We start from the raw sequence: 14,673 nt of genomic DNA on the forward strand, positions 1-14,673 counted from the left end.
GTGGTTCAGCTTGGCCACACCAATTAACCATTTGTCATTACTGGCACTGTGCGTAATTAGCATTTCAACAGTTTAAAAAGCAGCTGGGGGAATACCCGGTGTCTGCCCAAAAGCAAATTGCTATACTGTAATTAGAGATTTTCCATATATTTATTCCCATTGGTTAGTCTTTCCTCCTTTTGACTCAAGAATCTTTGAAACATACACAAACACAATAAAGTTACCCAGTAACACAATCATCAATGATCTCAATACAGTGAATTTATGTAAGAAAAAGTTAAGGTATGTCAGGCCAAACCCAGCATTCCTGAAGTTAATGGGAAATTTACAATCAATCAGCCTCTAGGACAGAAGTTTTGGTCCTTTATTTGTCATCAGTATTTTGCAGTACATGCACAGTAAGTATTGCTCTGATTATCACCCTGATTGAAGTTATTAAAGGATTTTAAAACATGCAGATTTCATGCATAAATATAGCAGCTAAATTTCACAGTTTAACAAGTTTCTCAGTTGTACTTTCAATGTATTAAGGGCACACTGACATAACTTAAGATATACTTGTTGCCTGAATGGGCATATATTACTGATTTTAAACAGAGTAAGAGAGGGAAATTGCATATTGAAGTTTTAGGATGAAAAATCCTCTGCAGCTCAAAGACTTAATCTCAAATTCAGAGTATTCAAAGTTCATGCCAATGACCAATTCTTTGTGCCAGAAGCTGACACGCAATAGAGCTGCCCTTCTCTTGGGAGGTCTTCTGAACAGGGGCATGTCCTGCAAGAACCACTGATCCAGCAAGACAAGCTTAGAAACAGTTTTCAGCCCCAGTGATGATTTTGCCAATTCTGGTGATTTTAGTCCAGCTCAGAGGCACGAGCTGAATTTAGAAGGAGTACTGCAACAAGACTTCTTTTTTTGAGAGAATATTGAGGCTGCCAGAATTTTCCATAAAGCCCTACAATCCTATGTTAGTGCACTTGCTGTCAAAAACAAAGATGAAAGAGTTAGTGTTACGTTGCCTCTAAGCTGATTTAGGCTTACTACTTTTTTAAAAATTAAATTAGAACTTAGGAGAAACAAACCTATTGCACATATATCTGTATCATGGACTCACCTGCTCCCTTTCTACCCTCCTCTTTTCCTCCTCTGCTCTTCTTCTCTCTTCCTCCTCCTTACGCCTCCTCTCCATTTCTTCCAGACGTCTTTTTTCCTCCTGTTCTCTCCGCCTTTGCTCACGCTCTTGTTGCCTTCGAGCTTCCCTTTCTCTTCTTTGTTGCTACAAAAAAGGGAAAAGAAACCACAGAGTTTTACTTTTGTTGTTATCAAAGAAAGAGGTGGGGTTGTTTTCTATGGTGAAGAGCGGGATTTACCAGGACTGGCAAGCTCTGCAACTGAGTGACAAAACATTTTATGCAAGTGTTCCACCAGGAAACTAAACTCATTCCCAGCACACATCTATCCCTAAAAGCAGCCTCACTTAGACTCTCTGGTTTCTTCATGCACACACACAAAGTCATGTACCATATTCCTGATGACAATCGAGGTGTGGAAACTCACTCCTCTCTTCAAGAGAGGCTAACACAAACTCCAATCCTCAAACTGTTGAACTCAGAGATGACAACTTTCTTGACATCAACAAGGGGATGCTCAGCCCTAAATCAGCTAACTCAAATGCCAACTATCTGAACTTTCTGTAAGTAGCTTCTCTCTTAAAACAGTTGGTCTGCTAAGAATTTTGTAGTGTTGGCCCAACAATCACTGCCGAAAACTTTGCCTGAGAGAGAAGGAAGGCTGGCCAACAGCACCTCAGCTCCTCCCAAAACATCAAATGCACCTATATGTAAAAGAGGAAAAGCAGCTAAGTAAGATTTACACTTCCACACATGATAATATAAACGGGTGCTGATTAGGTCTGCTCAAGTCTGAAAAAAACCTGGAAAACAGCTCTAGAAAGCATGAACTGACTCATTTATGTCTATGGAGCACCATATATAACTTCAGAGAAGACATTTTAAATGCCCATGTAGTCGTGACCAATTCTTCCTGCACTTCAGCATAAGCATCCAGTTACTCCACCTACCTCGAAATCCCAGGCAGCCTCCCACAACTAAGTGTCAAAAGACCCAGCTGTCTCCTGTTCAACCATCAGCTGGGAATATCACTACAATTACTTTCTTTATAGGTTTCTATAATATGCTAAAAAAATATGGAAGAAATTTAAACCAAAAAACAGCACGCACAAATTTAATCCCAAGAACAAAAATTAAAACCTACATTGGTTATTCCTTATCACATTTATGTTAAGGTTAATACTATCCCCAATTTCTGTTGGAGTAAAGCTGCCACAGATTTGCCTATCTTAAGGCACTCCAAATAGTCTTGCAAGAAAGAGCACACACACTAAGCTTTACTTTGGGTTCACAAATCCAGTTACTGGTGTGAGTTTCATACTTGTGCTCAACTGAAAAAGCAAAGACCAATCTACACTTGCTGTGCTGTTTTTGTGGGATGAGCTTTCTCTGCTTGGAACATTTTCCTGCATTACTATGAAGGAATTGAAATATCAACAGCCCCTCCATCTTCTGGAATCTATACTGACATGACAATGGAGAAGAAATACTAGTGGGGAAAAAAGATGGTTCTTGGGTTTTCTGAGCTTTTCTGCCAGGAGAAGTTGTGGATATCCCATCTCTGGCAGTGTTCAAGGCTTGGCTGGATGGGGCTTTGAGCACTGGAAGGTGTCTCCTGCCCATGGGAGAGAAGCTGGAGCAGAATGGTTTTTAAAGGTCCTTCCTACACAAACTATTCTATGATTACATCAATTAGTAGAACTTAAATAATACAGGCTGCTTTTGAATCTTCTTTCATTAACTACAGTTTGGGGGAAGATGTGACTTTCCTGGAGACCACTGTTGAAATACACCCACGCTGTAACTATCATGTCCTCTTTCCTGGCCCATAGCATGATCCTAGGTTCACTACCACCTTCCTGTGCCACAAGACTTAAACTCTTTTATCCCCCACATTTCCTGTATCTTCTCAGAAATACAGCTTCCTTGCTCTTGCATCTCTTCTAACTAAATCCATTTACCAGCCTTTTCACTTGTGCGTAAGCCAGCTCTCTTCAATGAATGTAGATATAAAAATACAAAAGCGCTGCAAGGCAGCTACGGCACGCGGTACATTTCATAGGTTTCACTGCTTCCCCTCCCTCATTTTTTAAGCACTGTAAAAGGATTAAGTAGGCACTTTTATTTCTGAATATATGCCTCAGTGTCAAGCAAATTCTACATTTAAGTCAATATATTCAGGTCCTTCTTGGCTAATCATGTCTGACAGGCTTTTGTTTAAGAAAACTAAGACATGAAGTACAATAATTCTGCTGCCTTGAGGATGCAAGAGACAGCACACTGCTGACTGGTTAATATAATATGCACATTTATCAACTCAAACAATATTGTGTTGACATTGTTAAGTGGATATATTGCGGATCTCAGGATGGCATCATTCTCACTACAAGGAAGATGGGCAAATTCTTCACTTCTTGAATAAATTCAGAAGTATTCAGCAATATAAATAACTGAACTTAATATGAGGAAAAATAAGCTACAAACTGATTAAGAGAGTCGGTTTCCCATGGCAGCACAAAATAAACAAAATCAATTGTCAAAAGATGAGATTTTTAACGAAACCTTGATCCAGAAATCTAACTCAGCACATCAGCAGATATTTATTACCCAGCAACGGAATAGGGGGAAAAAATGGATTTAAGACAAATCTCACAAATGTGCTACTGTCTATGTGCCAAAGTATGCAGGGAGATCAGATTTCTCAGCATCATTTCCACCCTCCCAGACACTGCCTCAGCCTCCTGCCAGGTGAGTGGGAACGAGGTACCCAGCACTGCAGGAGCCCACACAAACACACTGCATGATCCCCTTATTCACAGCCCTAGATGTAAAAGAAAGGTTTCACTTCCTTTGAATGTGGTCTTTGAAACCTCAGCATCAAACCAGTGGTTACTAATGAAGCGGAATTTACTTTTAACGTGTCCAGGGAGAGAAAACCTACAGTGACAACCATCTCTTGGGTCCTAGTCCACATCTTGCCAAAGCAATGCCAAAGGTGGTTGGTAGCAAGTTGGGTTAACCCAACCTGGCCTCAGAGCCAGCCCTATAGCTGACTTTCTTGCATCCATCCATTGGCACAAGGCTGCCTTCCAGATTGGCTCTCGCAACTCTTCCATGAGGACACCAAAACCTGATCACCTTGTGCCTTAGGCCTGCCCAAAGGGCAGGAGAGGGACAGGAAAAACCGTTTGTTAAAACCAGTGTCATATTTCTACATATAAAAATTTGCCTTTTAAATTTAGTTTGTGTGATTGTCAGATACTGTGATTTTTTGTCACACGCTACAAAAAAGGCCTGACATAAAACACTGTTGTCCAAGGAACAGCAAGTGTAGATCTAGATTCCTGAACTAACGAATGCATATCCAGATCTTCTTTAGTTTGGTATGGTATTACCAACTTTCTTGCACATGTCAGATGAAAAGCTTATTTCCAAGGAGCAAACTGTTAGCCAGAAAATAAGGCAAGAACTCTTCAAAGAAATGTCAGACATGCCAAAACAGAATTTTGACAGAGCCCATACTGCCTCAAATTACTGCATTTCACAAAATGGGCACTTACTATGCAAACAACATTAAAAAAAAAAAAAACAACAGAGAAAATACAGTGTCAGTACCCTGGCTCCTTATCTGGTTTTAGGGTGCAATAATGATGATCTCATAATGGAACCTGACAACTCCAAACTGGAAGTCCATGCAGTAGAGTATGATTTACCAGGAGGGGGCAATGCAACTACACATGCAGTCTGTCTATACCAACGAATTCAGGCCCTCGTTCATACAGTGAAATGCTTAAGATTGATATAGATCCTTTAATTTTAAATTCCTAAAATATTATTACTGTGTCTCATATTCAGAGAGAAGACTGATGATACCTATATTAATTATTTCTTTCACAAAGAATTAGGTAGCCTGGTATCAGCTTAGAAAGAGAACTGGCAAGATTAATAAAGAGATTTTTGCTTTGTCCACACTAGAGATAAACCAGAAGTAGAACTTCTTACTCAGTACCAATCCAAGATGCAAGCAATTCAAATTAAGTAGATAAGAATAAGCTCCCCTTCTGTGAAAGAAATAAAGGCCTGGCAAAAATTGCCTGCAGGTACACCTACATTAGCATCTTGGTTCAGATCAGGAGTGCTCTTTTGAAGTGAGTCATCCAAACATCTCCACTTACCCAGTTTTGTTTCGTATTGTGAAGATGTCTTGGAGTGCCAACCACACCTTTTGGATGAAATTAAAAAGGCTGATGCACTCCAACCACAAGCAGGCACAGAGTCTAGACCTCAGCTAGTCCATAGGAATTCTTCCTGTCTTTAAACACATGAAGTCTTCAGGAACTCAGCACTTTAATTATTGTGCTCCACAATCTGCTTCTACAGGACTGTACTACCACTTACCAGTGTAGCTATAACCTACCACTTCAAAAGCATCCATCTTAGGTTCTCATAACCAGGGACAGAGACACCATTTAATGAAGCTATCCTGAACTGCGGAGGTCCACAGAGAATGAGATTCCACCACAGCCAATTCTTAACTTCCTGAGCCAGATTCAGTTTTGCAAAGTACAAATTCAAATGCCTTCTCATACTCAGCAGTTGTCTCCATGTTGCTGAACAGAATGACAGAATCACATTAAAACAGCAAGGAACAGGTGAGATTTTTTTGTTAAAACTATCTAAACACCTACATAGTTGACAGTCTTTACATGTCTTTTAAAGGAGAGCTGGGGATAGGACAAAATCCCTGTCTCAAAATTCTCACATAATTTTCTGTAGTTTGACCACATGTCATTTTCACCTCCTCAGTAAGACACAGTTCCTGCAACAGCAACTTTTAGAAGTCACCTATATGCCTTTTAAAAAGTAATCTTTTTTCTAATACTGCTGAGAATTACAGTTTTTGGCAGATGTCCTAAACACCGTTCCTGTTACAGTCTCGGTCAAAACTGTCTAGGCTCTGTGCCAGCATTGTAAGAACAAGCCCTCAATTTTAATTTAGGAAGTGGGGAGGGGGGGAAGTATATGCAACTTGTTCAGGAAGATTATTCAATGCATAAAATTCTACCAAAGAATATTAAATAAGTATATGTGTACATACTTTACACAAGCAAAAATTACAAGACAGCAAGTTTGATAAAAATATCAACGAATTTATGAACGCCCTGAGCTTCAGTGCCTGACACTAATCTTGACTCCCATTATCAAGCTCTTCATTGTTTACTGGCTTCATCAAAACAGGGGGGGTGAGTTAAGGACAAAGTGACAACATTTCAATATTTTGGCCTTCAATTGTGTCACAACACTGATGTTTATCTAAATTTGTGTCTACTACCCTTCCCCCATCTGAAAGAGCTTGTTCTGGCTGCTGTTTTGTTAAAAACCACTTGGGATCATACATTTTTCCAACACAAGATCCAATGAACTAAGTGGGATTTTTTTTGAAAGCTAAATGTGAGTCTTTTTTTTTAATGCACTTGATGAACAACATGCCTACACCATCACCTGCAAAAGGAAACTTTTTTAACTCACCTATTTTGTAACTCATTCCTGTTTATGCCTCCAAGGAACCAGGCAGAGGTTACAGACCCATACAAGGTAAAAAGCTTTGATCTTACAAATTTTACATGTTTTACCATGCAACCTTATTCAGTAATACAACCTACATTACATGCTATCTTGTGGTTGTGGAAGCTGTCAGTTTTATTTTGGATTTTAAAAAGCAGGTCTGATTAAACATAATTTCAGGTAACTGCCTTTTCTTTCTAATTGCTCATTCTGTTGTTAAGTGCAACATCCCCAAAAATTTCAACTCATGCAGAGAAAACGGTGCATTGCTTTGTTTTCACTACTAGCAGCAGCAGCTCCTTTATTTCAAAAAGAAAATCCAGATTTTAAGAGTTGCACTGATTACTAAAGTTAAATGACCTAGATAATTTAATTGTAATCCTCTTCCTCAACAAAAAAAATACTGCCTGCAGAACCTCAGAGATTAAAGAGGCATTTAAAACAAATAATTGACTCCCATACTAAGAAAAATTTGAGCGGTTAAGCAATAGCTCAACTTTTGCCCACATTTGACAATATTGATTTTTTATTTTCATATTTTTCTAGTATCTTTTTTTATTACCTACTCCCCCCACAAACAGCCTAAAACTAGTTGCAAGTGCTATGAGGTTTATCTTGGCATCCTCTGAAGGGTGGGGAAGAAACAGAAGAGAAATGGGGTTTATATGCCTTCCCCTCATCCCTCCTTACGGATTCATGTGTGGCCGAATCTTAGCTCCCAATCCCTCCTTATACCAGCACTAAACTCATGTGCACTTTGGAAAAGAGGGATGAGGAGCATAATGTGACCTGGAAAGGGATTTGGAACTTTGTATTACTTGCTATGCAAACAGGTCACGGGATGCAAATCAACATTTAGTCCTGGCTGCATCCTCATTAAACGTTACCAGGATTTGGAAAACCAGACTGGGTGTAGTTTTTCCATCACTGCTAAGTGAAAGGTTGAAACAGACTCAAGCAAGAGGTCATTTAAGGACAACTGGAATTTGACCCTGCACTTCCTGAAGAACCAGAGGATTGGTTTCACTTCAATTCCGTCATACCCAGCTCTGGCCTGAAGAGCTGTTTTGAAATCCTCCTACTTCTGAAGCTCATGCAGCATATTTCATCCACGTGTGTATATATATATATATATATATATATATATATATATATATATATATATATATGTATGCACATGAGATCTTAGGACATGAAAAGTATGACAGAACAATACTGTCCACATACATTCACTTTCTTTTATCTTCATAAGTGTATAGAAAATGCATACTTACTGTATCACAAAAGTATGATTTACATATTTGTAATTCCTGCAAAACTGTAATTTTAACATTGATTTACGAAACATATTTATAGATCTACTTTTAAAGGCCCCTTCCAATCCAAATCATTCTGTTATTTTATTATCTAGGTGGCTTTTATTCATTAAGCTACTGTGTATGAGAGAGTAATACACTAAAAAACAGGCTTCTATCTACTATGAATGAGTGCCAAACACAGATGTTTGAGAAAGCTTTAAAAGGAATTCTGAAAAATGTTATGACCCCCAAAACTCTTGAGAGAAAAATCCACCTGGGAATAATTTGTTTCCTCTTCTCTACACTCACCTAAGCCTAGACAGAGACCAAGAAACAGCCTCTTCCTCAAAAGACATTTTCAAACAATCCAGCTCCGGCTCCTGTTGTCTTCACAGGACCTGCTGGATATTCAAATGCTTTGGAAGACATCTTATATTCAAGTAGCCAGGCATGCATTTAAGTGCTTTGCTCTACCTTTACAGGTGGATTTTCACAGAATGTTTTCTTTCCTGAGATATCCTGGAGCTACAAGGAATTCTATTTAAATGGGTGCGGGAATGGGAAACAAAAGGGGGAGAGGGGCTTCTGCCCCACAAACTCCAGTCTCCTGTTTCTACCTCTTCTAGCCGCCTCCTCTGCTCCTTCTGCTGCTCAATGCGTTTCTGCCTCTCTGCCAGCAGCTGCCTCTTGTACTCCTCCTGCTCACGGAGCTGCTGCTCCTGCAGCAGCTGCTGTCTCCGAAGGGCCTCGGACCGTTCCTTGTTTTCCTGCTGCAGTCTCAGGAAATCACGTCGGAGGGTTGATTCTCCAGGCACATTGACAATGGAACTGCAACAAGAGGAAGTTAAAGCCTTCTGTATGATAAAGCCTGATGGGCCATTAAATACCTTTGCCAAAGCAGGGGAACATTAATAAAATATATCATGATGTTAAAGTTTAATCTCATTTCTTTTGGAGCAAAGACACTGGATATATGTCAAATACACACACTCAGTGGAAGGCGTGAAATGAGGCCAAGCAAAGTAAGGACAAATGCTAACACTGTGGAGACCCTGATCAATCATATTTGCCATAAATCTCCATCCAGAGCTTGTTTGCTCTAAGTCATACGAAGGGGAGCTTTCAAAACTTTAACAGTGACAGCATAGGTATTCAAACCCTTTGAGTGGTTTGTGCATTCTCTTAATAAGAGACAGAAATTTAGCATGCTGATTTATAATCACAGACCTTTAGACTTACTCAGCATGGACTGCCCAAAGCCATCCCAAAAGCAATTATTACCTTGGCTCTCCTTCTTGTTCAGGCACTTCCTCCTCTTCTTCCTCACTTCCACTATATTCATACTCCGTCTCATCTAATAGGAAAGAAACAAAGGCCTGGATAGTACTTTAATTTTAGGGCAGTGGGGAGTTGCAGTAGCACCTCAGTAAACCAGCTCCTGTCCCCTTCAGTGAGAAGATCTATCACAGACCCTAGAACTCATTCTATATATACATATATATAAGCTTATATTCCCAGCAGTACAGTGGTTTGGAGAAGACTTCCAGTAAACTCCCTGAACAACACCAGGTTCTACATGTAATACAAGACACCTGGAGAACTTCAGCACCACCTGAATAAGGAGAAAAGGCTGCCCAAAACTTTTGCTTCACAGCTCTTGTGATGGGTTATTTCCTGTGAGTCTGATTTATGGCACCAATCCAGGAAATGAATCTACCAGAGACTAAAAAAGGGAAAGGCATGTATGCCAATATCCTCCTTAATACTGTTTAATGTTTGTATGGAAGAGCCAGTGGCTAGCAAGTGAGCAAATCTAATGTATCAGAAAATACAGCACTTGAAATTTATACTTTCTCTGTAAAGGACAGAACAAAACAGAGCCTTCTGATAGTCAAACTATGAACTGAAAAGGAACTTTTTAAGGATTTGGGCTATAGGAGCTTCTCTTGAGGTGGGTATTTAGAATGCAAAGCAAGACAAAAATATGCATTTTTGACAAGTGGCAAAGACTTGATTTTTAGAAGCTGCATACCTTTCTCTCCTCTCTTCTTCCTGGTCCTGTCTATATGGTCCTTAAGCTGGATTCGGACTTGCCTTTCATTTGGCTGGTCACGTATAAAGGGATGTTTCAACAGTTGTTCTGTAGAAGGTCGCTGCATGTAATTCTTCACTAGACAACCTTCTATAAAGCTGAAAAACTTTTTTGACCTGAGAAAGCAGGAAGGGGGAAAAAAAGGCAAAATATGAGAAGTAAAACTCAGCTGAAACATTTTTTCTGTTCTTCCTCAAATTTGTTTTCTCCAAGAGCACCATGTCCTAGTGGACAGTACAAGTGCTACCTGCAAGTGTACCTTCTAAACAGATCTGTGGGTGTTCCAGCTGAGCACTGGGCTGGAGCGACACAGGGCTGGAGGGACACAGAGGTGACACGAACATTCTTGGAGCACTCAAGCACAGCCTCAAAGTAAAGTACCCTCTTTCAGAGGGATAATTTCTCTGAAAGTCAGAATCTGCTTCTGGATCAGAGCTGGATAAAATCCAGCCTGCTTGGAGCAGAGGCAGGGCAGCTCTGGTGTGCCTTCACCTACCCATGCTACAGACACCATGCCCAGTCAAGAGAACTGTGTCTGCCATTTTCCTGACACAAGCAGCATCACACTGCTTTTGCATGCACCTGGGCTCACAGAGTTAGATCTGTCAAAATTTAAGAATATTTTTTTTTTACCTTAAGAGTCACATATAAAAAATTTTTACAGAACTAGAGCTGAGTGTTCTTCGGTGTTGAATGTTCAACACAGACACTTTGGGTCTCTGACACAATTTAAGGTCATGAACTAAACTAAACCCCTCCTGCACACAGCATAAAGTGACAGGGTATGGGAGTTAGCTAAGCTGCAGCACTACCTTCCAAAATTTGCACTTCATTTGAACTCTTGAAAGAGGATCTCTGCAGAAAGAAGTCACCAAACAAGCCACCTGCCAAAATCCAATAGTGGAAATACTCAAAACTGCAATGAGAAACTGGAACAGGTTGACCAGAGAAGTTGTGGATGCCCCATCCCAGGAAGCATGCAATGCCAGGTTGGATGGATTTCTGAGCTACCTGAACTAGTGGATGGCATCCCTAGTTGGCTGGGATGCATGGATCCATGGGATCCATGGTGGGGTTTGGAACTAGATGATCTTTAAGGTCCCTTCCAACCCAAGCCATTCTATGACGATTCTACAACTTTGTCATCATTTGGCCTATCTTCTCATAACCTGCAACTGAGCACGCTATCAAAGCAGCTGAGTGACAGCAACACTGCCTTGCACCAGAGCTGCTTTTTAACTGGTACATGCTCTCAACCTGCTCCAGTGCTTGGAGAGCAAACATCCTCACTACATGCTTAAGAGGAAAAAGCAGTAATTTCCATCCATCAGTTCACTTCCCTACTGTAATAAAAAAGGCTGAATCCAACCTAACTTGGATGTTCAGATTTTTTTATTCCTCACACCTTGAATGTTATTATTTCACATTAAAAAGTCAATGAAAGGCTAATGCAAATGGCACATATGCATCTCTATTCCCTTAATATATGCAGAAGGCAAGTAAGAGACAGCAATGCCTTGACAGTATACAAGTGCATGAATAAGTCAATCCAGGTAAAGACCAAGCCCAGCAAGAAAGCCAAGTTTATACTATGTTGATATTGAACACACAGTCCAATCACTCCATTATTTTGACAGGCTCACAGCATCCCATGATCACATTCCATCTATAAGAAACCTCTTTCTACGGAGTATTTTTGTTTCATATGTGCCAGCTGTAACCAGTAACTGGGAGGAAATCCTCTGATACTAATGGATTCTTCTCAGCTGGCAAGAAGCAGGCACTCAATTCCAACCGTTTACAATAATTATAGTAAAAGCCTTCATTAGTTTTAATAGCTCCTTTCTATGTAGCAACTAGAACACCATAGCACTGTTCTGTTTCTGTGTTATGATACATCTGAGAAAACATACTGCATATTAACAGTGCTACAGGAGTTTATATTTTAAAACATGGAACCATTTGTCACCTTAATACAGATGCTGCTCTACCAAAAAAAAAAAAAAAAAAAAAAAAAAAAAAACCAAACCAAAACCCAAAAACAAAACCACAAAAACCTTGGTATTTATTTCCACAAAATTTGAGATGAAATTTCTCTGGGACAAAGAGAACTAAATAATGCACGCATTTTATTTCATGCTTTGATTCAGAGGCACAAAAGATAACAGAGATTTTTGCTAACTTAAATTGCTTTACAATTCTGTGCAAGGAGTAACAAAACTATATGCGATATGAGAAAACTTCACGTTACACTAGGCTACAAAAGCAAGATATAATTAATACATACCATTTCTTGGATTTTAACCGTGGGGGAGGGTTCCTGGGTATCAGAAAGAGTGCCCTCATGGGGTGCATGTCACAAAGTGCTGAACGGAAGAAAACAAAACAAACAGAGACACAGAGACAATGGATTAGTTGCTCTCTGTCAATGCCATGACTTCAGCTTCCACAACCACTCCCACCATCCCAAACATCTATGCACCAGGTGGAGACAGCAACAGAGATAAATGGAATTAGCCCAAAATGAGAACAATTCCATAGCTCAATGTGCCAATGGCAGAAAGAATGTGCCAAAAAGAGAAAGAAGTCAAAGCATGGATCAGCCTCCAGAATCGACCAAGATGGGAACATCTGAGCATGGCCCTCCTCCAGCCCCAAGTCATCTGACTTACTTTACGGTCAATAAAATACTGGAAGATGATGATGGTGGAAGGGAACAATGAGAGTTATTGTTTCATATAATCTTCCCTCTACCTGCCCTTCTCTCCCACTATGGAGGGTGCTTAATTTTTACTCTCCAGACCTGGATATTTTCTTTACTTCAAGGCGTGACAGTTTTGAAGCATGGGAGGGTCTGTATCACACAAAAGGACTGTCTGCAGAACTGAAATGCAAACCCGTAACTTTTGTCCAAAGAAGTCCTGTTTGTTTTAGTGGACATTTAGTGGGAGTCTAGGATCAATGTTGGACAGCTTTTCCTCCTATTCCATAGAAAAGCAACATGGCAGAGCCAACAGAGAGAAAAAAGGGAGCAGGAAGAGAGGCAGCCCAAGAAAGGTCTCTAGGAGCCATGTTCTAACCACCTTCCTATATTTGATCTCTTACACCCTCAGTCTCAGCCTGAGTGATCACTGCAGGACGATTTCACACAACAGAAATTCAGGAGAAACAGACTGATGTGAAGAGAATTCTGGCTCAAAAATAAGGGGCCACAATCTTGGCAAAGAAGCCCCCTGGATGCCTATGGATACCTGCAAACCACCGAAGAGTCCATAGAGATAAGACTCTTCAGCTGCCACTGGAGGAGGAGGTAGAGCCCATGTATCCGAGGCCAATAGCTGTTCAGCACTTACAGAGCATTTTTGCTAACTTCTTAAATGCTACTCTTGTGCTCTTACACAAAGAAGGGCCAAGTTCTGCTTCGGTTTAGAAATGAACAAAATATTATTGTCCAATTCTAGGCTTACAAAGCCATACAGGCAACCCAAAGTGCTGAACAAAAAGGTATGGCAAAAAGGAGGTAGTTCACTTAATATAGCACTGGCTGAGGTGCCCTGGGAGCAGCTCTCACTTGGACAGCCATGCAAACATGCAATCAGGAAAGAAAAAGGAAACAACCCCAAACTATCAAGCCTCCTAAAACATCAATCAACACATGACCATTGTGATTTGACTTTTAAATCTTGCATTGAAGTCAGTAAGAACAACAAGAAAATCAGGCGGCAGCTACAACAAAATGACCAATTTTTAGCTGGGAAATATCAATACTTCATTTCAACAAGATTATTTCAGACATTTCAAGCTGGGCTGTGTTGTAGTGGTAGATTTTTATGTGCAAAAAAATTAACTTGCTCTTAGGCTCTTATTTTTTAAATATAGAGCTCCAGCTGAGGGTGAGGGTAAGTATATTTGCAAGATCAATAAGGACTTTCATAAAAATCATCATTAGAAGTCAAAACACCCTGCCTAACTTCTTTTCAAAGGTTTCTGTCCTCCCCACACATCTGCTGTTTGCCTTTATATTCTGAAAGAACTATGTGAAAGGAAAAGAACCTATTAAAAAGTTGGGCATTTTTGTTTTCCAGGTTTATCTCTCAAATCCAAACTAACTGATAATGATCCCTGCTTGAGAATACCTAAGTTCAGTGCTTTGTCCTGAAGAAGGATTTACAGTTTAAGCCATGTCTCTGCTAAGGAAGATTAACACCACCCACTGATGAGTGGAAACAGAAGGAGAAGCAATGTCAGCACTATCCAGACCGACAGAAATCCAACACAGAAATAGCTGCTACAAATGTTTTTTTCATTAAGACCTGTTTCCTCAAGGCCCCAATGACCCTCTCCCCAGCTGAGGTTTCAGTATTCCAGGCCAGTCCATAGACAAAGTGGGACACAACTCCAAAACACAATATACTACCCATAGGAAGGAAGTCAGACACTCGATTAGCTTCCAAATATTCCTGCTATAGAAATTAAATTACTGCAGTCTGCACTGTAAGTTTTAAACACAACCCTATCTTTATCAAAAGCATTGCTATTTATGGGATTTTATATTTATAGAGCAGGCAAAACCAAAGAGAACAGAAA

The 14,673-nt window shown here is 40.0% G+C and overlaps 1 protein-coding gene across 10 annotated transcripts in view; it reads right to left on the reverse strand.

The window, feature by feature from the left end:
- MAP4K4 (mitogen-activated protein kinase kinase kinase kinase 4) overlaps positions 1-14,673 on the reverse strand; it is a 165,613-nt gene that overhangs the window by 36,499 nt on the left and 114,441 nt on the right. For all 10 annotated transcript variants that reach the window (XM_053933302.1, XM_053933296.1, XM_053933289.1 and 7 more), the window contains 5 exons: positions 12,374-12,452; positions 10,027-10,202; positions 9,276-9,348; positions 8,612-8,822; positions 1,116-1,277 (listed from right to left, as the gene is read on the reverse strand). In XM_053933302.1, coding sequence (XP_053789277.1) covers positions 1,116-1,277; positions 8,612-8,822; positions 9,276-9,348; positions 10,027-10,202; positions 12,374-12,452 — 701 coding nt within the window. The remainder of the gene's footprint in view (positions 1-1,115; positions 1,278-8,611; positions 8,823-9,275; positions 9,349-10,026; positions 10,203-12,373; positions 12,453-14,673) is intronic.

Source organism: Vidua chalybeata, chromosome 2 (genome assembly GCF_026979565.1).
Source record: "Vidua chalybeata isolate OUT-0048 chromosome 2, bVidCha1 merged haplotype, whole genome shotgun sequence".
NCBI lineage: Eukaryota > Metazoa > Chordata > Aves > Passeriformes > Viduidae > Vidua > Vidua chalybeata.